Genomic DNA, 21,859 nt, shown 5'->3' on the forward strand with positions numbered 1-21,859 from the left:
TCCCTTCAGAAGTGTGGAAAGGCCTGCGTGAGGTTACTAACCACAGGAAACCCTCCCCCCACCCTGCAGGTAACAATAGACTGGCTGAAGACCTGAATAGCTTTTACTGCTGGTTTTCACACCCACCCCCCAGCTCATTAGCATCAGCCCATCACCTGGACTCTGCCCTTCCTGCTCCCCCCACTTCCCCCCCCCTACCTCACCCTCTGACCCCCCACCTGCCCTGAAGATCATTGAAAGAGATGTGTGCCAGCTATTCAAGAAACAAAAGATCAAAAAGGCTCCAGGACCAGATGGAGTGTCTCCCTCCTACCTGAAAGCCTGTGCTGAGCAGCTGGCCCCCATCTTCACACGGATCTTCAATACATCACTGGAGCTGTGTGAAGTACCTTCCTGCTTCAAAAGCTCCAGCATCATCCCAGTCTCAAAGAAACCTGCCATCACAAGACTCAATGACTATCGACCCATTGCTCTGACGTCCATAGTCATGAAGTCCTTTGAGAGGCTGGTATTGAGCCACCTCAAGACCTCACAAGACCCCTGCTGGACCCCCTGCAGTTTGCCTATCAGGCAAACAGGTCGATCAAGGATGCAGTCAATATGGGACTGAACTACATCCTGCATCACCTCGACTCCCCAGGGACCTATGCTAGGATCCTGTTTGTGGATTTCAGCTCTGCGTTCAACACCATCATCCCGGTCATCCTACAACAGAAAGCCTCCACAGAAAGCCTCCACCTGTCAGTGGATCACCAACTTCCTGACTGACAGGAAGCAGCAAGTAAGGCTGGGAAGCATCACATCCAGCACCCGGTCACTCAGCACTGGCGCCCCCCAGGGGTGTGTTCTCTCCCCAATTCTATTTTCCCTCTACACTAATGACTGCACCTCAGGGGACCCCTCTGTGAAACTCCTGAAGTTTGCAGACGACACCACCGTCTTCGGTCTCATCAGGGATGGGGACGAGTCTGCCTTCAGACGGGAGGTGGAACAGCTGGCTCTCTGGTGCAGTCAGAACCATCTGGAACTGAACCCGCTCAAGACTGTGGAGATGACAGTGGACTTCAGGAGAAATCCCCTCCCACTCCCCCCCTTACCATTCTGAATTGCAAAGTGGCTACCGTGGACTCCTTCAGGTTCCTGGGATCCACAATCTCACAGGACCTGAAGTGGACCTCCCCCATATACACAACCAGGAAAAAGGCACAGCAGAGGATGTACTTCCTTCGTCAGCTGAGGAAGTTCAACCTGCCCCAGGAGCTGCTGATCATGTTCTACACCTCCATCATTCAGTCTGTTCTGTGCACCTCCATCACTGTCTGGTTTGGATCTACAACCAAACTAGACAAACACAGACTACAACGGATAATCAGGACTGCAGAAAAGATCATTGGTGTTGATCTGCCCTCCATCCAAGACTTATACCTGTCCAGGGTCGGGATACGGGCAGGTAGCATCACTGCAGACCCCTCACACCCTGCACACAATCTGTTTAAACTCCTCCCGTCCGGCAAATGCTACAGATCACTGTACGCCAAAACTACCCACCATAAAAACAGTTTCTTCCCCCAGGCTGTCACTCTGATCAACACTAAACAGTCAAAGAGTGTCGGACCTGGTTCTGTTTCTGTGAAATAACCATGGAACTAAACATAACAACCCTGGATCAATCTGTCACTGAGAATGTTCATGGACATAATATTTTAATTTAAACGTTCACCTGCACTACTCATCAATGCACTACTGCACTATTATCTTATTATTATTATTGTATTTTTTTTTATTTCATTATTTTTATTATTATTATTACCATTATTATTATTATCTTGGTATTTTATTTAGTTTGCACATATTAGTCTAACTACTGTTTTTATTTATGTTTATACTTCTTATTTTTATTTATTTTTCTTTTTTTCTAGTTGATTGTTATTATTTAATGTTTACACTATCAGAGAGAGCACAGTTCATCAAGACAAATTCCTTGTGTGTATTCATACATTACTTGGTCAATAAAGTTGATTCTGATTCTGATTCTGATACAATTGGGAGACATGGAGATGTGAAAAGCCAAATAACTTTAACCAAATAAATAAATAATGGTATTTATTTATTTAAATTGTTTGTTTTGTTTTTCTCTTTGCTATCTCTTATTTCTGAAGGAGAAATCTTATTGTATCATTTATTTATTCTGAATAATGTTAACACTCCACACCTAATAACATAACCTAATTATTTTTATAGAACTGAATTTGTCAGTTCATTTATTTCATTATTTTCCCCCATAATTGTTATTTGAGATGTAATTTACTTAATTTTTAAGCTAAATTGGTGGCAAAAGTGTCTCCTATTCTGTGTCTGAACCAGAGTTAAGCAAGATTATTGGCCCTTTTAAGGTTCGACAGAAATAAAGTTAAGTTGAGTCGAACAATCATATTGTCTTTTGCTCTCTTGTGTTTATCCCATTCGTATGAGTGACAAGTCATAGCACGGTTTGGAGAGCTTCCTTAAATGCTCTGAAGTTATTTAACTTTAAACTATCTCATTTATATCTATCAATTATTAAGAATTTCAGGAGCACCCTCTTTAATCTCAGGCGACCCAGATTGGGCCACCAACCCAATGTTGAGAACTCTTAATTTTACCCTTAAAAATGTCTAAACCCAGTGAAAGTGTTTTATGGTCTTACACGCTAAGTGCTGGTGGGGGAAGAAAAGGGTTGGAGGGTTTTGAGGTATATCATTTCCCTATGATAAAATACAAATCAAAAATCAGAGAGACGTTGGCCCCTCCCTTCCCTTTTTTACATAAGAATACATTTGGATTCTTAAAACTATATGATAAATATCATTGGAAAATCACTTACCTGATCATTTTGGATGTGTCTCCATTTTCCTCTCTCTTGTGTCCGCCTGCTTTTGTGCCCTCCAGCCTCCTCGACCTCCTCCTCCTCAGCCATAAAGGTCAAAGCCAGGGTCAACTGTGCGCTCCTTTTGGAAATTTGAAGATTTGTCCCCACTTCCGCAGTTGGATTGGAAGTCTCTGTAGTCTCTGGAATAGATATTATGTTAGAACATCCACAATATGTCATATTGTCACGTGTCTATTTCAATCTATTTCCCCATTTGCTTCTCTGTTATAGTTATGAACAATACTTCCCTTTTATTCAGGATCGGAGTCGAAAAGGCGGTGGCATTTTCTGTTCGGAAACACTCAGAAACAGAAAGAGAGGAAACATTAAGACTCAGATGAATTATTTAAAATATCCCTTTTCTTCTGTTGGATTTCATTGGTCTCCTTTGAATATACAGCCAGCGTCCTGTATATTGGAAAAAAACACAATAACAACAACGAAGACGAAGACATAGACAAGTGTACACAACAACGAGTATACAAATACAACAACAAAAACATGTACACTGAACATGAACAGTAAGGTCAGTCAAGGTCAAAGCAAGTCATTCCACTGAAAGTGGTGTTATATATTAAAAACGTCGTTTGGTGTTTTTAAACACCCAGAAAAATAATCTGGTAAACCATTTAGAAGGCCCAAGGCAAAAAATCATAATTCCATGAACAAGCAGCAGTGAAATCTGAGCACCCCACTACATAATTGGCAAAAACAGGGAGAAGATTAAGTGCATCAAAACCCAGGAGGAAAGGAAGGTGAAACAGAGGAACATGTGTAGTCAAAACAGCCATTCATCGATCAATCACTCAATGACACGTCCGCGGCACAATCGCACTCACAACGCGGTTCTCTCAGGCATACGTAACGTGTCATCATTCAGTCATTCATGCACCAAAATGAAGGCATCAAAGCCAAACAACCAAAGGGAGAAATCTGATTCCATTCACACTTTTAAACAAAATAAAAACAAAGATTAAAAAAAAGTAAAACTCAACGAAAGCTTGCCGGTTTCATGATCTGAGTTCACATCATACCAGGATTGTATATGCGCATGCATATATTATTTGTTTATTGGATTCTTTATCTAACTTATCCAAAGTAATATCTCACTGATATCTTCATCTGTCTGTTTGATCCCCATTATTAATGTCTTACTCCCTGTAGTCTTCACAACAGTTTATTGGATTAGGTTAGGGTTTTAATTTATTTTGATATCGGTACAGAGGTGAACTCGGTACATGGCACCGGGGTGTTTCGGAAACTTTGGTTGCCTGTCTATCCTATGGTCAGGACCTCACAGGCTGTCCGTGGAGGTGCCTGAACAAAACCAAAGTAAATAATGACCGGCCGTCCTAGATGCCTGAACAAAAATATCGAGAGCAAGAAGAAAAATATAAGGAACTTATAATATTAAAAAGCAAAGAACTTCGACCATTTGAGCCTTTCCCATGGCAGTCTTTTCACTGCGTCAAAACACAGAACAGGTGAAGGAGGAGAGAACCTCCAGATGAAATCAATACAATACTTGACTGGTTACCTGTCTATCAACTCAGAGCGAATATACATAATTGGTGTTTGAAGATCAACCGATGATTCGTGGTCCAGTCTCTGTCCGGGAGGCAGACCACCGCGGGGCAGACTCGGAGTCCCATGCCAAAACCTGGCTTTGGGTTTTAAGCGTGTCGGCTCTCTGGTACCGGTCCGCAGCAGAAGCCCCCCAGAGCAGAAGATGGATCCTGTTCGTGACGCCAATTTGTCACGGCAAATTTACGGTTGACCTCATTTGGAGACATGATTTATTGCTCTGGTTGAATGATGGAGTCCAGTCGAAGCGTGATGATTTTATAAAAAAAAGATTTATTATAAACTAAATGAAAAAGTGTACAAAAGAAGAAGTGTCCCATCCTGTTGGGAGGAAAGGCGGCCAGGTACTAAGCATGATGGTTCAAAAGGTCTTGTGTCCGGCTCAGGATATACATGACTGACCGACAGTTTCACAGTTTTAGCTTTATACGGATATGAGAAAAAGTCTCAACCCTGAAAGAAAGAAAAGGAGGGAGTCAGATGCTCCCAACAGTGGAAACGTTGGAGAATGATGAAGACGTGTATATTATGAGGAAGGCCTGCGCCACTGGTATCTGTCCTTGATAGTGTGTGTGCGTGTATATCTGCATGTGAGTTTGAGTTTGGCCTTGAAGGTTCAGGCCTTGGTTCCTCTCTGTGTGTTAACATGACTCAGCTGTTCAAAAGTGCAAAGAGTAATGCAGTCATCATGTATTAAAACATGACAAATTGTACACATGAACACACATTTGATAAAATGATGATGAATATAATAATTTCCATAACAATATTGTCTCACTGGGGAGTAGTGTAGTGATGGGGAATTACTCATATGTGGAATGAATGAATGGATGGGCGGATGGATGGATGGATAAGGACAGCTTCCATTCACTGTACTACAAGCTTTAACAGGAGTACTGTATGTCGATTGTAATCTATGTATTCATTTACCTACTGTATGTGGTTGATTTAAGTAACTTTGCTTTCTTTGCAATATCTGCAAATAATTGTTGACAAAACAATTACATCACACATGTCTCTTGTCTTAATTAACTAGTTGTCTTCTCAAATCATTTTGTTTGCAGAGGCACGTGGTTTAATGTTTTGGTTGGGTGTAATTAAATATTTGCCGCAACATTGGTGAATGATAACAGTCGGAAATGACTGTGACCGTTTATTGAACGAGTCAATGATTTGAGTTTTGATGAGAAATTAATTATATAACCTCACTATGTGTTCTTTTTGCTCCCTGTACTTTCAGAACAATCAAGGTGGAGGTGTATGATTGGGACCGAGATGGCAGGTGAGTTTTATTCCCAGGATTTGAAATCTCAAACATAAATTCAGTTCTATGTACAGAGATTGGGTGCCTGTGACCAGTGTGTTTTACATTTTGAAAAATAATTTTTGTTATGGTTTTTCCATTGAAAAACCAACTAAAAAAAGAGTATGTTAAATAAAGACCAAATCTTTTTAGGGCTAATATTGTTAAATTTTTAGATGAGGTTAATTAACATGATGTTAAGAAATTGTGATTTCCTTTTGCTAAATATCTTTTTCATCAAAAGCAATCTTGATGTAGATCTATTTATGCCATGAATTTTGTAAAACAATATTTTTCCTCTTCTTTTTCAGAATTGCTACTAAAACTTGCTTGAAACTTGCCCCTCACCTTGAAATTATCAAAATTTTATTAACAAGTAAAGGAAAGAACGCCAACCAATTTTGGTTATGGTTTCTTCACATGTCTACCCACAGTTTCTTTTGTTAGTCTAAATCATATTGGTCACAATATCATTAGTCAACAAAATTAACAATTTCAGATGCTTTAATCCACATTTCTCATTTTCCATCGTGTACCAAACATCTGCCCTGAATGTTTCTGTTGTTTATTTCACTCCCTATATGTATTTAAACTATTCCCTCTTCCAGTCATGACTTCATTGGGGATTTTACAACCAGCTACCGAGAGCTTGCTCGAGGGCAGAGCCAGTTCAATGTGTACGAGGTGAGTAATGCCATCCTCAGATTTCACATCTTAATTTCTGTTCGATCCCCAAATATGGAATTGAAAAATGCTAGATGTCTTGTTTGGCATTCTTGACACAGCTGATGTTTCTATCTCTGACATCAGAGCTACATGGTTTTCCATTTCTGTGACACATTACTTTGCAATTATGTTTATGGCATGATATTCCAGATGTTCAACCTCCATTCTAGCTCCAGTCTATAGCGATAGGAATTACGTTTTGTGCAGTGCGAATCATTCTTTAGAAATGTGTATGATACACTAGCTGTGTTTTCATTACACTTGGAAATGCGCAAAATCTAAATAGCGCAATAAAAACTGGTAATGGAAACACCTGAATTTCGAAAAAACACATCTTTATAATGCAAGTAAGTAAGTAAGTAGTTTATTTATAAATCACTTTTTGCAGATAAAATCACAAAGTGGTGTACAGAGTTGTGGTAAAAGTACAAGTGCAACACAATAGAATAATAAAACAAGAGTGCATAAATATCATGAGAACAGCAACATTAAAGGACAAATAAAAATGAAAATCCAGTTAACTAAAAGCTTTTCTGTAAAGTGTAGTCTTCAGCAGTTTTTTTAAAAGTGTCCACATAGTTGAGCTCCCTGAGAGACTCATTATACACTTAATGGCAGTCTCTTAGTCCAAGGGTTAGGATAAAGGTTAACTTTAATCCTAACCCTAGCATGTTGAGCTCGTAATTCATATCCAACAACTTCCTTACTTACTACTATCAAGTAATAATTCTGAGGTTATTGAGGAAAAACTCTTAGTTAAAGGCTTACTGGTTGTATAATAAGGCCATGCAGAATAAGGCATTAAAAAGTACTTAATAATGACTAATTAAGAGTCAATATGTTACTAATTTGCATGCTAATAAGCATGTTGTGTTCCCTAAACTAAAGTGTTATACACGATTTGGACAGACGAGACATAAAAGACTAACAGACCAACAAGATTAATACACACAGACAGGATATATATAGGTGACATAATGATTAGCAGACTGGCTACAGGTGTGGTGCTGACAGGACCGCCCAGAACATGTGACCCTCCCACCAGTGGAAGGTGATCCTAGTCCCTGACAGTACCCCCCCTTCTAAGACCGGCCCCAGACGGTCCAGGCATGTCCGGATGCTGACGGTGGAAGTCCCTTACCATGTCCGGGTCAAAGATGTCCCTAGCAGGTACCCGGGCACGTTCCTCAGGACCATACCCCTCCCAGCCAACTAGGTATTGCAGACCATGCCCTCGCCGGCGAGCTGCCAGGAGCCGCCTGATAGTGTAAAGTGGACTCCAACTCTTGGTTCACCCTCTCTGTTTGGCCATTAGACTCGGGATGGTAACCAGATGAAAGACTCATTGTTCTTCCCAACAGTCTACAAAACTCCCTCCAAAAGCGAAACACAAACTGAGGTCCCCTGTCTGATACTATGTCCCATGGGAACCCATGGAGGCAGAACACATTGGTCAACATCACCTCTGCTAACTCTTTGGCAAATGGGAGCTTCACTAATGGCACAAAGTGGGCCATCTTGGAGAAACGGTCCACTACGGTAAGAATAGTGGTAAATCCCTCTGCCACAGGGAGACCAGTGACAAAGTCAATGGACAGGTTTGCCCATGGCACTGGGAGTGGCTGTGAAATACCAGAGGGATGAGAACAAGAGGTTTTGTTACGTGCACAATCAGGGCAAGCACTGACATACTGACAGACTTCCTTGCTCATTCCTGGCCACCAAAAATGCTGCCTCATCATGAACAGGGTGCGCTGACTTCCTGGGTGACAAGACAACCGGTTAGTATGGGCCCATTGAATGACCCCAGATCGTTGTGGGGGACACACAAAGAGGCGATTGGGAGGGCAACCTGTTGGTACCGTTGCCCCCTCCAGAGCCCATTGAACCCGCTTCTCAATCTCCCACGCTACCGCTCCACCACACAGGTCGGGTGTAAGATAATCTTTCAGCTGACCTGATGTACTTGAGGTTCCTATGGTCGGTCCATACCACAAAAGGGTGCTCTGCGCCCTCCAAATAATGACTCCACTCCTCTAATGCAGGCCTAATGGCCAGGAGCTCTCGGCTACCAATGTCATAATTCTGCTCAGCAGAGGTCAGGCGCCTGGAAAAAAAGCACACGGATGCAGCCTACCATCTCCAACGCTTCGCTGAGAGAGAACCGCCCCTACACCAACATCTGAAGCATCCACTTCCACAACAAACTGCCTTCTTGGATCCGCAATACACAGCAGAGGAGAAGATGTGAACCTGGCCCTAAGTTCAGAAAACGCCTGGTCAGCTGAGGGATTCCAACAAAACGGAACCTTGGGAGAAGTTAAGGCATGCAGTCGTGCAGCAATGGAGCTAAATCCTGTAATAACCCTCTGATAAAAGTTAGCAAACCCCAAAGATCGCAAAAGTTGTTTGCGGTTGACTGGGGTCGGCCATTCCGCCACTGCCCTGACTTTCTCATTGTCCATCTCAACCCTTCTTTCAGAGATTACATGTCCAAGGAAAGAAGTTGAGGGAGCATGAAACACATTTTTCAGCTTTCACAAATAAATGGTTATTCAGGAGGCGCTCCAAAACAAACCGAACATGACCGACATGACTAGCTAAATCAGAAGAAAAAATCAAAATATCGTCCAGGTACACAAACAAAAACTTATTTAGTGCATCTCTTAGAACATCATTGACCAGGTTTTTGGAAAACTGCAGGAGCAAGTATTCATAGTGGCCTGAAAGAGTGTTAAAAGCAGTCTTCCACTCGTCCCCCTGTGTAATCTGGACCAAGTGATAAGCATTATGCAAGTCCAGGTTAGTAAACACTTTGGCACCCTGCAGGCGTTCAAAAGCGGAGGTCATAAGGGGTAGTGGGTATCGGTTTTTAACTGTAATTTCATTTAAGCCCCTGTAATCAATGCATGGCCTAAGTGTTTTATCTTTCTTTTCAACAAAAAAAATCCTGCTCCTGCAGGGGAGGACGAGGGCCTAATAATACCTGCTTTTAAAGCAGACTCAACATACTTTTTCATAGCTTGGTTCTCAGGTTGTGAGAGTGAGCACAATCATTAGGACGATGAGGTGGCAGCGATGTAGCTTTACCTTCATTGAACACCTCTCTGAGATCATGGTAACAGCTGGGAACTCGATCTAGGTCAGTATACTCTGAAATATCAATAGCTACAACATTAACTAAAGACTCTGACCGACAACGTTCTGAACATTCAATTCCTCAACTCAAAATCACTCCAGACTCCCAGTCAATATGGGGCTTGTGCATTCGTAACCAAGGAAGACCCAAAATAACTGGGTAAGATGGACTCAGACCTAAATGAAAAGAAATATCTTCAACATGGGAGGAGCCAAACAATAATTTAACAGAAAGTGTCTTTTCTTTAATGGAAAAAAATCATGTCCATTTTTTTTTTCTCTTGTCGGCACATGCTGTCAAAGGTCAACACTACAAGAAGTGCAATCATTATGAAACAGCAATGCATGTTTTGTTATTGCAATAAAATAATTATTGCTTAATTGTGACCATCACCAGCCCTCCCCAAGGAAGGGTAAGAAATATTTTATTATAGGGAGGATATAAAAAGGGAGAGCAGTGTTACACCTAAGTGGAGAAGGAGTGGGAGGGGGAGGGGAAAGGGAGCAGGGAAGAGAGACTCAAGGTAGGAAATAGAAAGGGTGGGGAAGAATAGATTGTTTTACAGTGAGGGTGAGATGTGAAGTTGTAGAATATATTGTGCTTATTATATTGTGTAATCGAGCCAGTATAGTGACAAGTATGAAGCTTAGCTATAATGGTGGTGGCTGTGGACAGGGGGAATGAGTGAGTGGTAGTACCTAAAGCAGGTATTTGGGATTAACATGTCTAAAGTTAAGCCCAGTATGAGTTTTATCCCACATCCCAAGGTGTGCCAGTGCGTCGTATACCAGTATATGTGCAAAAAACCGCTCCTGCAAACCCAGGAACTGCCCCGGGCCCGCAGGTGCAGCCAGGCCAGCAGAAAGAGTAGGGGCCAGGGAGCCCCAGGCCACCCCCCCACGGCCGAGCAACTCCCCAGACGCCCCCAAGATCCCAGGCTGAGAGGCAGCCACCGCCCCCCACACACACCTCCGAGGAAGCCCCAAGCAGCCAAGCACCCAGCGCATCCCGCCACCGACCCCAACCCCCAACCCCAAGGCCCCCCGCCAGCATCCCGCCCCCCCCACCCACTCACACCCATGCACCCAACCCCCGAGGGGAGGGCCCAGAGAGCCCCCCGCCCGAGACCCCAGCAGCGGAGCCAAGGCCCACGCCCAGCAGACGGCCAGAGCCGCGCCGAACGGGCAGCCAGCGGGCACCCGCCGGCGGGCCCAGAGCCTGCAGGGACCAGACCCCAGGCTAGAAGGACCCGGAACAGAAGCAGCACCAAGAGCAGCGCCCCCAGGGACAGCGACCACGCCCATAGTTACCGAGGGCACCAAGGGGATACTGCAAGTTGCCCCGCCGGCACCAACCAGGCACCCCAGAGCGCACCAGATCGCCTTTCATTGATGCCGCCCGCGCGATGAGCCCTAGAAAGCCCCCCCCAACCCCCCCCCCCCCCCCCCCCCAAAAGGTCCCAGCCACACCGCAGAGCCCGGCTCACAGGGCGCCGCCCAAGCCGGGGCCACCCGGCACCGCACCCACAGGCATGGTAGGGCACGGCCCGCGCCACCTGCCCCGGAAGACCCCCGCCAGGACCGGCCAGGCCCGCCTGATGCCAAGGGCACCGCCACAGGACAGGGAACCCCCAAGGGTGAGCCCCCGGGCCAAACCCCAGCGGGGGGCGCCCCCCCACCCCAGCCCACACAAATCATGTCCATCTAAAGCAAAAGCCTTTAAAGGTGATGGTAACAGTTCAGTGGGAACATTGTGTTGCTCAGCCCACTTAAGGTCCATAAAGTTTTCATCTGCACCAGAATCACTGAAAATGTCAATGTCTAATGTGGTGCTGTCATACCTGAGTTTAGCAGGCGTCAGTCTTCTTAAAGGTGCAGTGGAGGAATTCTTAAGACTCACCGGAGCGCTCCTTAACCCTGGTGAGCCTGATCTTTTAACGGGCAAACTGCGGCTCTGTGCCCGTGCTGGCCGCAGGACAGACACAGGCCACTGATGCCGGTGCTGCCAAGCTGCATCGGATCTTCTGGAAGCTGTGCAGCAATGAGTGATTGCTCCTGTTGCGGAGTGGGGCGGAGAAGGGCGTGGTCCTCACGTGCGGTCGTGGCTCCTCTTCTCGGCAAATCCGTCTGCCTGAGGTGTTCACGGACCGCCAGACGATTATCCATTTTGACAGCCAGGGCGATCAGGGAATCCAAGTCCTCCGGGAGATCCATGGGAAGCAGCTGATCACGGACAGGGCCGGCCAGCCCGTAAAGGATAGTGTCCCTCAGTGAGGCCTCGTTCCAGGCACAGTCCGCGGAGAGAGTTCGAAACTCAATCGCGAAGTCAATCACTGATCATCTGCCCTGACGCAGTGCTGCCAGCGCTTGTGCCGCCTCTTGTCCACCGAGGCGTCAATCAAAGATCTTTGACAGCGTGTCAGCAAACACGTCCATAGACTCACACAGCCGTGATCGGCTATTCCACTCAGCAGTGGCCCACGCGTCTGCTGTCCCAGACAGGTGGGAAATCATGTATGCCACCTTGGACCTCTGTATTGGAAATGCGCTTGGCTGCATGATGATTAGCAGACTGGTGTGGTGCTGACAGGACCGCCCAGAACATGTGACCCTCCCACCAGTGGAAGGTGATCCTCGGCCTACTCCCTGACAGAAATGTATTGCAAAAGCACTACGGAAAGACGTTTTTTGCAAATACTCGTCACATGACATGAGGTACCTGGCCTAATGACCACTTCTGTCCAAGAAAACATGACATGGTACGTGCAGACAGAAGAGAAAACCGGGACAATTCTTAGCATTATACTTAAAAATTATGTCTGCCATATTAGACGTGAAACAACAAAGGAATACTGAGTTTTATAAAAATGATGGGGAAACCATCTTCCTGCAGCCAAGTCTCACGGAATGAGACTTCACAGGAGTTTTCGGGCTTCTGCCCACAACAATGTTCAATGGAAACACGTTCAAAGCACAATTATACTTTATCGTCATTTAGAAACATCGCTTTCATTTTGCAAAAATCTGTAATGGAAACCCAGCGAATGATGATTGTATGTCACAATGCCTCCCTAGACTGATTAGTTATTCATCCATATTTATAGCTATTTTTACTTTACATATTATTAGCACGGTGGTGTAGTCATTAGTCTTGGGATCAAGCCCCAACGTGGACACTTCTGTGCTCCTTTTGGTGTGGAGTTTACATATTCTCCCCATGTTTGCATGGGTTTTCTGCAGGTAGTCCAGTTCCCTTTCATCATCCAAAAACATGACTGGTTAATTGGAATCTATGGATTGCTCATAGGATTGGATGGGAGCGGTTATTTTTCTGTGTGTATGTTTGCCCTCTGATGTACTGGCACCCTGTCCAGCATGTACCAGCACTTAGAGTCGGATGACAGCTGGGATAGGCAACAGCAGACCCCCATGACCCTGATCCATTAACCAAGGATCAAGCAGCTTGGATAATGGATGGATGGATGTTTTTCATTAATGAAATTTTGGATATATTGAAAGATCTGCATCTTGTTAATTTTTGTGGAAAATGATCTATTACAGTAATCGCAGCAGGGGACAGAATTAATGAGAGAACCATCCAGTAAATTTCTTTGCACATCTCAGGGGACTACTAACCATGTCTTTTTAACAGCACATAAAGCACCTATAAATGCAAATTACTAATATACTCATTTACAAACATCAACCACATATCCAATAATTTAGGAAATAGTACATCAAAGCATTTTGGTCTCATAAATTAGTAAATTAATTCCTATGTTTGAGGGAAAAAAAAAAAAAAAAATTCAAAGCCTAAAATGTACTGAACAGCTTTTCCTCTAATGATGTCTTTAATGCAATTATAAAACTAATAATCTTCTTTCAAAAGAGGACGGGACAGTGCCCTCATGCACCCGCTGAATGGTAGTCGTGGGTGATGACCAAATACCTGTCTTTTAGACGTCAGCTTCATTATACACTGCTGTTGATTTCTCTTTACCCCCCAGTGAGAGTGAAACATCCTTTAGGTTTTGCATCAGCAGATTCTTCAGTGTGTCAGACAAATTGGCTTCTCTACGTGTTAAATTAGGGGCTGTCACTTTCATGCCTAGCAGCCATTGAGAATTGAGTTAATGAGCCGAGACGTCTCTGGCCTCTGAATTGACATTTCTCTCTTTTTCTGTAGCCGGTGGAAGTGGTGTGTGTGTGCATGTGATTTGTGATTGAATGTCAAATTTGGATGGCATGAAGCTTTTTTTTTTTTTTTCTAAGTTATTCTTCTAAATGAAAGCTTTGAAGATGTATGACTTTGTTTTCATACGCTTACACTCTCATTCTGTTTGGCCTTTCTTTTTGTGAACAAAGTGCATCAATCTGTGAGAGCTGCATCACTCCTCATTACAAGTGTTGCTACTGATTAGGTCAAGCTGACAAGGTTTCAAATGAAAGGTGTCGGAATTCATAGAAGGAAGATAAAACAAAACAAAACAGAAAATCTTGTAATTTTGAACCACCCAATTACAAACCAAGGCCCCCATTTAGAGTGCACAACGCAGGCCGCACAGCACCCCAAGAGGCCGAGTTGTGTAAATTATTCAAGGTGTGGACAGAAGGTGTGCACTCAGGATTGTGGCCACCTCATCCATCTGGATCAAACTTCCTCATTATTCAGAGTCGTGGTTCAGTTAGATCAGTGGTTCCCAAACAAGGGTACAAATTAATTTAAAAATAATCTGGAAATGTTCCTAGTTTCTTTTTAGGCCATGTGTTGGACAAAAATTCACCACAAACTAACTACTATTGGTCAATAAAGTACCATATTTTCTTGTCATTTATTGAAACAGGAATATTTTATGCAGTAGAGACCATTTTATCGCACCTCAGACAACAGGAGACAAAAATTAGATACATTTTACAAAGGAGGCCATATTTACTTACTATTGAAGTAATCACATAAAAGGCTGCCTTTCCTCCCAACAGGAAGGGACACAGGGTGACGTGCTGACGTGGTGACGTATCGATCATTTCCTGTTTACACTCTACCGCTGCTTGCAGCGCTCTACTACTGTGTTCTGCTAACTCTAATCAAACTTGTTGTCATTGATATTTTAGCCTTGAAAACACTTGTTTTAATTTTTTACCGTACAGTTAAACGTACGAAGGTTAAGTAAAAAGCAATCTCGCCTCTTATAGGCAGTGCAATCTCCTTTAAACTTCCTTTTGTCCTTAGCTTAGCTTAGCTTAGCTTAAATTTAGCACCTATGGCTTCTCTCTCCTCCCCTCCGCTCTCCTGCCCGGTGTGTCAGATGTTTAGTTACTCCTCGTCCTCCTTTAGGGACAATGGTAGTTGCATAAAGTGTAGCGTACTGTTAGATATGGAGGCGAGGATCAACAATCTGGAGAAGCGGTTCCGCACCCCTGATACCAAAACCGAAGCTAGCAAGCAGGACCTAGCCGGTGCGGACCGTGCTAGCTCTAGCTTAGCCTCCCCCCCGGCCAGCAATGAGTGGGTTACTGTCCGTGGTAAGCATAGTCGAAGGTCAAAAAGCCGCTCGGGACGCCACCATGTTCACGTCTCAAACAGGTTCTCCCCCCTCCGTGAGGACAACACACTCACCGGGGAACAAACTCTGATAATTGGCGACTCCATAGTGAGAAACGTGAAGCTAGCGAAGTCAGCGGGCATTGTGAGGTGCATCCCAGGGGCCAGAGCGGGTGACATAGAATCAAATCTAAAGTTGCTGGCAAAGAGTAATCGTAAGTTTGATAGGATAGTCCTCCATGTCGGCACTAATGACTCCCGACGTCGCCAGTCGGAAGCAACCAAAGTGAACATTGAATCAGTTTGTGCTTATGCTAAAACAATGTCGGACTCCGTAATTTTCTCTGGTCCCTTACCAAATCTGACCAGTGATGACATGTATAGCCGCATGTCATCATTTAACTGCTGGCTATCGAGGTGGTGTCCAGAAAACGAGGTGGGCTTCATTGATAATTGGAGATCCTTCTGGGGAAAACCGAACCTGATAGGAAGAGATGGAATCCATCCTACTTTGGAGGGAGCATCTCTACTATCAGAAAACATGGCACATTTATGACATCTCATGAATGAGACCATGTTACAGAGGGGGAGTCCTCCACGCCCCTCTGCGCTTGCCTTAGGACAGTTTCCCTCCCATTGCTATCATGATAGCTGTGTTCATCGCCATGACAACTGTTGTGATGGTGATGAATATTATTTTATGGAGACGGTGTCAGTCCCCCGACCCATATTTCACAATGATTTTAACATAAAATCAAATAAAAGAGCTATCAATTATAAAAATCTGAAAAAAATTAAAATCTCAAATCTAGAAACACCAAAACATAAAACCATTAGATGTGCTCTATTAAATATTAGATCACTGAGATCCAAATCTCTACTAGTAAATGACTTTATCTCAGAAAATAACTTTGATTTATTCTGTTTAACTGAAACATGGCTGTATCAAGATGAATATGTTAGTTTAAATGAAGCCACTCCTCCCAGTCATTTAAATACTCATATGCCACGAGACATAGGCCGTGGAGGTGGTGTAGCAGCTATTTATCATTCCTCTCTCCTAATCTATCCTAAACCAAAGGCCAATTACACTTCCTTTGAAAGCCTGGTTCTAAATTTATCTCATATCGAATCAAAAACCTGCCAGCCAGTCTTATTTGCGATAATTTACCGTCCTCCAGGCCCTTATTCTGAATTTATATCAGAATTCTCTGAGTTTATATCAAACTTAGTCCTCAGTTCTGATAAAATACTGATAGTAGGAGATTTTAATATCCATGTGGACAAAGATAGTGATAGCCTGAGCTCAGCCTTTATGTCCCTAATAGACTCAGTTGGCTTTTTTCAAACTATTAATGAAGCTACTCATCGTTTAAATCATACTCTTGATCTTGTTCTAACATATGGCCTTGATATTAATGAACTAAAAGTCTACCCTGAAAATCCTCTGCTATCAGATCACTTTTTAATATCTTTTAACATTATCCTAGAGGATCTCGCACTGTGCAATAAAATAGTTAGGAGTAGAAATCTGTCCAACAGTGCTGTGGCTAAATTTAAAGAGGCCATTCCTGCTGCCTTACACTCAGTGCACCATCCAATAAATAACTATGACATTAATTATAACCCCTCTCAACTGGATCTGCTTGTCGATAGCTCTGCTAGTCTACTAAAATCCACCTTGGACTCAATTGCCCCATTGAGGGAAAAAACTATTAAACGTCAGAGGAAAGCTCCGTGGTTTAGCTCTGAAACTCACACACTCAAACAAACAACCCGTAAATTAGAGAGAATGTGGCGCTCCAATAAAACAGAGGAGTCACGAATACTCTGGCAAGAAAGCCATAGTAAATACATGACAGCCTTACGACATAGTCGATCTACATACTATTCCTCACTAATTGAAGAAAATAAAAATAATCCGAGGTACCTTTTCAGCACTGTAGCCAGGCTAACACAAAGTCAGAGCTCTATTGAGCCCATGATTCCTCTAGCCCTCAGCTGTGAGGACTTTATGACATTTTTTAACGATAAAATTCACAAGATTAGAGATAAAATTAGCCACTCCCTGCCTTCACCTGGGCCTGCTGTACCATTAAATGTAAATAGGCCTAACCTAAACTGTTTCACACATATAGGACTTCAGGAACTTAACTCTATTATTTCATCCTCCAAACCATCGACCTGCCTTTCAGATCCGATCCCAACTAAGCTGTTTAAAGAAGTTATTCCCCTAGTCTGCCCATCTTTGTTGGAGACAGTAAATATATCCCTATCAATAGGCTACGTGCCACAGTCCTTTAAAGTAGCTGTAATCAAACCCCTTCTCAAAAAACCTACTCTTGATTCCAGCACTTTAGCAAACTACAGGCCTATATCTAATCTTCCTTTTATTTCAAAGATTCTTGAGAAAGTTGTGGCAGCTCAGCTCTGTGAATTTCTTCAAAACAACAGCCTGTTCGAGGACTTCCAGTCAGGCTTTAGAGCTCAACACAGCACAGAGACTGCTTTAGTTAAAGTAACTAATGATCTACTCTGGGCTTCAGATGAAGGATGACTCTCAGTGCTGGTTTTATTAGATCTTAGTGCAGCTTTTGACACTATAGATCACTATATTCTACTAGAGAGATTAGAGAAATTACTTGGAATCACAGGGACTGCCCTAAACTGGTTTAAGTCCTACCTATCTGATAGGTACCAGTTTGTACACGTGAATAATAAGTCTTCTGTGTACACTAAAGTAAGCTACGGGGTTCCTCAGGGCTCTGTGCTAGGTCCAATCCTCTTCTGTATCTATATGATCCCACTTGGTAATGTTATGAGAAAATACTCTGTTAACTTCCACTGCTATGCTGATGATACCCAACTGTATGTATCAATGAAGCCAGGTGAGACAAATCAGCTATCTAAACTTGAGGCCTGTCTAAAGGACATTAGGGCCTGGATGGACCAAAATTTTCTTCTTCTCAACTCAGACAAGACTGAGGTCATTGTACTGGGCCCGCGACACCTTAGAGAAACCTATGCTAGCCTAACTGCCCTAGATGGCATTACTCTGGCACAAAGCACAACTGTTAGAAACCTTGGGGTTCTATTTGATCAGGACTTATCCTTCAACTCTCACATAAAACAAACTTCAAGAACTGCCTTCTTTCATCTCCGTAACATTGCTAAAATCAGATCTATCCTGTCTCAGGGCGACGCCGAAAAACTAGTCCATGCTTTTGTTACCTCTAGACTGGATTATTGTAATTCTCTTTTAGCAGGCTGCCCGAGCAAGTCGCTTAAGACACTTCAGCTGGTTCAAAATGCTGCAGCACGTGTACTGACTAAAACTAGGAGAAGAGATCACATTACTCCTGTATTAGCCTCTCTGCATTGGCTTCCCATAAAATATAGAATAGAATTCAAGATTCTTCTTCTCACTTATAAAGCCCTAAATGGACAGGCACCAGTCTATCTCAAGGAGCTTGTAGTGCCATACAATCCCCCCAGAACACTACGCTCTCAAAATGCTGGACTACTCGTTGTTCCATTCGTCTCTAAAAGTAGTATAGGAGGAAGAGCTTTCAGTTATCAGGCCCCACTTCTCTGGAACCATCTACCAACCACGGTTCGGGGGGCAGACACCCTCTCTACCTTTAAGGTTAGGCTCAAAACATTCCTCTTTGATAAAGCTTTTAGTTAGGAACCAGCTCATAGCTCATAATTAAGATGCAATAGGCATAGACTGCCGGGGGGGGGGGCCTGGCATGCTCGGTTGGAGAGAGGTTGGAGAGGGCGTTAAGAGAGGGGTCATTTAGGTTAGAGAGGGACCGGAGAGGGTCCCATTCCTCTTTCAAACACTCCCTCTATGTCTGCTTCTTCCCTTGTGTGTTTGCTCCTGTACTCCTTCTGGCTTTTGTCTTGCAGGTCCGTGGGATCCTCAGTGTGGAGTTACAGAGACTCAGCGGCTCTGTCTCCACCCTTTTCTCTGCACACACCCAACACAGCATAACGTGGATGGCTGTTCATCATAGGAATGGGATCCACACAAGGTTCCTGCTGCTTAACAGAAGGTTTTCCTTGCCGCCATGATGAATTCATGTTGGGTGTGGGATACATATGTATGTGTATATACGTATATATGCATATGTGTGTATCCATAAAATGAAGAGTCCGTCCCTAAGACTGCTCTACTGTAAAGTGCCTTGAGATACCATTGGTTATGATTTGGCGCTATACAAATAAAGATTGATTGATTGATTGCATGGTATTTGAAAAACAAACAAACAAACAAAAAAGCACTTTAAATTACACTCATTGTTTTGAATTTGTAGATTAAGCCTTAGGGAGCCAATGTTCGAGACACAGTTAGGGGTTTAGGAGAACCCGTTGTTCCACAAATGAAAAAGCGTATGAAATTACAGAAAGGGTACTTTTGATATAAAGAGGGGGTTCACAGGATATGACAAAAATGCAAAGGAGGTCAACAGGACAAAAATTATCAAGAGAGTCCAGCTGTAGAACCTCCATGCTCAGCTCCTGCGCGCTGAGCTCCTGCTTCTGAGCTCCTGCGTGCTGAGCTCCGGAAGTAACATCAGGAAATGAAGAAAAAAATACAAAATAAAACCAATAGCATAGCACTTCCGGAAGGTTTTTCTGCATTTCAATAGCTTCGTTTACCGGATTCCTCAGCAGTGTTACTTTGAAAAAACAAAGTATAATGCACCTCATCAACAACATATAAATTGATGAGCATTTCCGTGAATGTTTTAAATCATTTTGATTTCCTCAAGAGACACAATCATTTCCTTTGTACTGCAGTACTATCAAAACCTCTTTGTTTTAACGGGGATAAATGTAGGATAAATTCAATGTTTAAAGATTCACAGCATTGTTAATACCTTAAAATTTTAAGGACAACACATGAAGGTAAAAAATTTCATTAAGTCTGTTTTATGATAACTGTGTCACAGTTAAATACAAATTTATATATAATTTTTTTGTGATTAAAGTAACTCTTACAGTCCAGAGGTAATTGTTTTATGAAACAATATCAAAACGTTGAAGACGTGGTTTTACGTTAGACAAACAATTTGTGTTAATATTTTAGGTTTTCTGTTATTTAAAAAAAATTGCAATTTTAAGGTTTTACTAGGATGTGCTCATAATTTATGCACATCTGCATTAACATTACACTAGAAATAATTAACCACATGCAGAATCACATGGCTTGATAATCACTGTGTATTGTCTTTAAGTAAGCACAGCGTATAGCTCAGAACTAATGAAAGTAGACCTCAATATTAACGACATCAATAAAATATGCAAAAATGTACATTTTGTTACAGTTGTGAATATGCATACTTTTATTAACCTATTAAGTATACAATGCCAGATACAAATACATTTACATTTGAACCACTAAAACTTACCTTGGCGAGCACTAACAGTAAATGGTACAAAAATTCTTCTCCAGTTTTGTTCCAAAGATGTATCAAACCAGTATTGTTTAAGTTATAAGTAATATGGATCATAATTTGCTAACTAAAGACACAAATAAGTGGTTGACAAAAGGCAATATTTAGTAATGTCAAAAAAAAGTACAAATTAAGTTATGTAAGATCAACACAAAACAATATTAAACAAATACAATGGGCTGTAAACATGATGAAACTTAAGTAAGACATCTGTTTTGTGTCTTTATTTAATTGAATTTCAATTCAACTTTATTTATAAAAAGCCAACTAAAAGGAAAGTCACATAGTGCTCATAACAAAATATAAAATTAGGGAAAAAAAACAACAATTCCACATAAACAAGCATCAGCTACAGTGGAGAAAAAACTCCCTTTTAGAATAGAAGCTTTTATTTTCATTGTATATATGTACAACATTAAGGTGCTCTCCAAGAATGACTGTTCTGCCCTTAGTTTTCCTGTAATATAAGTGCTTTCTGTTGTGTTTTTCTTAGTTTATTCTGGAGGTCTTATTTTGAAGATCATGCTTTTATTTTGAAGGTCAGTTTTGGGCATTAGACAGGAAGTCTTCCATTTTGTTTAGTTGGTTTGTAAGTTCCATGTGGGAAATATCATCTGCTGCAATCTGCATCCCTGTTCAAGCCATCGAAACCACCGTCTGTAAGTTTTGATTGATATTTGGAAGTGTTATTTGATTCAAACCTTATTTTTGGTGAATGATTATTGAAAATGTGGATTTGATTGGGAGTGATGTTAAAGGCATGCCATCATACCTGCTGCACTGTATATATATATATTTATATTTATATTTATCCTATTTATCCTTTATTCTCTATCTATCCTTTATTTATCCCTCATCCTTTATATTTATCATTATTATTATTATTATTGTTGCTGGGTTGTGCTTTGTTGTTCTGTTTTTATTTCTTTTATTTCTTTTTGTTGCTTGTTTTGTGCACCAACCACCAAGTCAAATTCCTTGTACTGTCCTCAAAACTGTACATGGCAAATAAAACATTTCTGATTCTGATTCTGATTCTGATCATGTGACATGCTAATTTTTCATGTAAATTTTTTGTGTATTAGCCCTCTCTTGTAATGTTATGCTTATGCTAATAGTAGCTATTTGTTTCTGTATTGCAGTTTTACTCCATGTTGATACATTTGCGTGGTTCGTCTAAATAAAGTGGAGCTAAG

At 42.3% G+C, this 21,859-nt stretch overlaps 1 protein-coding gene across 2 annotated transcripts in view; it reads left to right on the forward strand.

The window, feature by feature from the left end:
- Positions 1 to 21,859, forward strand: part of cpne5b (copine Vb) — a 188,776-nt gene that overhangs the window by 128,355 nt on the left and 38,562 nt on the right. For both annotated transcript variants that reach the window (XM_028446641.1, XM_028446642.1), the window contains 2 exons: positions 5,733 to 5,774; positions 6,404 to 6,479. In XM_028446641.1, coding sequence (XP_028302442.1) covers positions 5,733 to 5,774; positions 6,404 to 6,479 — 118 coding nt within the window. The remainder of the gene's footprint in view (positions 1 to 5,732; positions 5,775 to 6,403; positions 6,480 to 21,859) is intronic.

This window comes from Gouania willdenowi, chromosome 5 (genome assembly GCF_900634775.1).
Source record: "Gouania willdenowi chromosome 5, fGouWil2.1, whole genome shotgun sequence".
NCBI lineage: Eukaryota > Metazoa > Chordata > Actinopteri > Blenniiformes > Gobiesocidae > Gouania > Gouania willdenowi.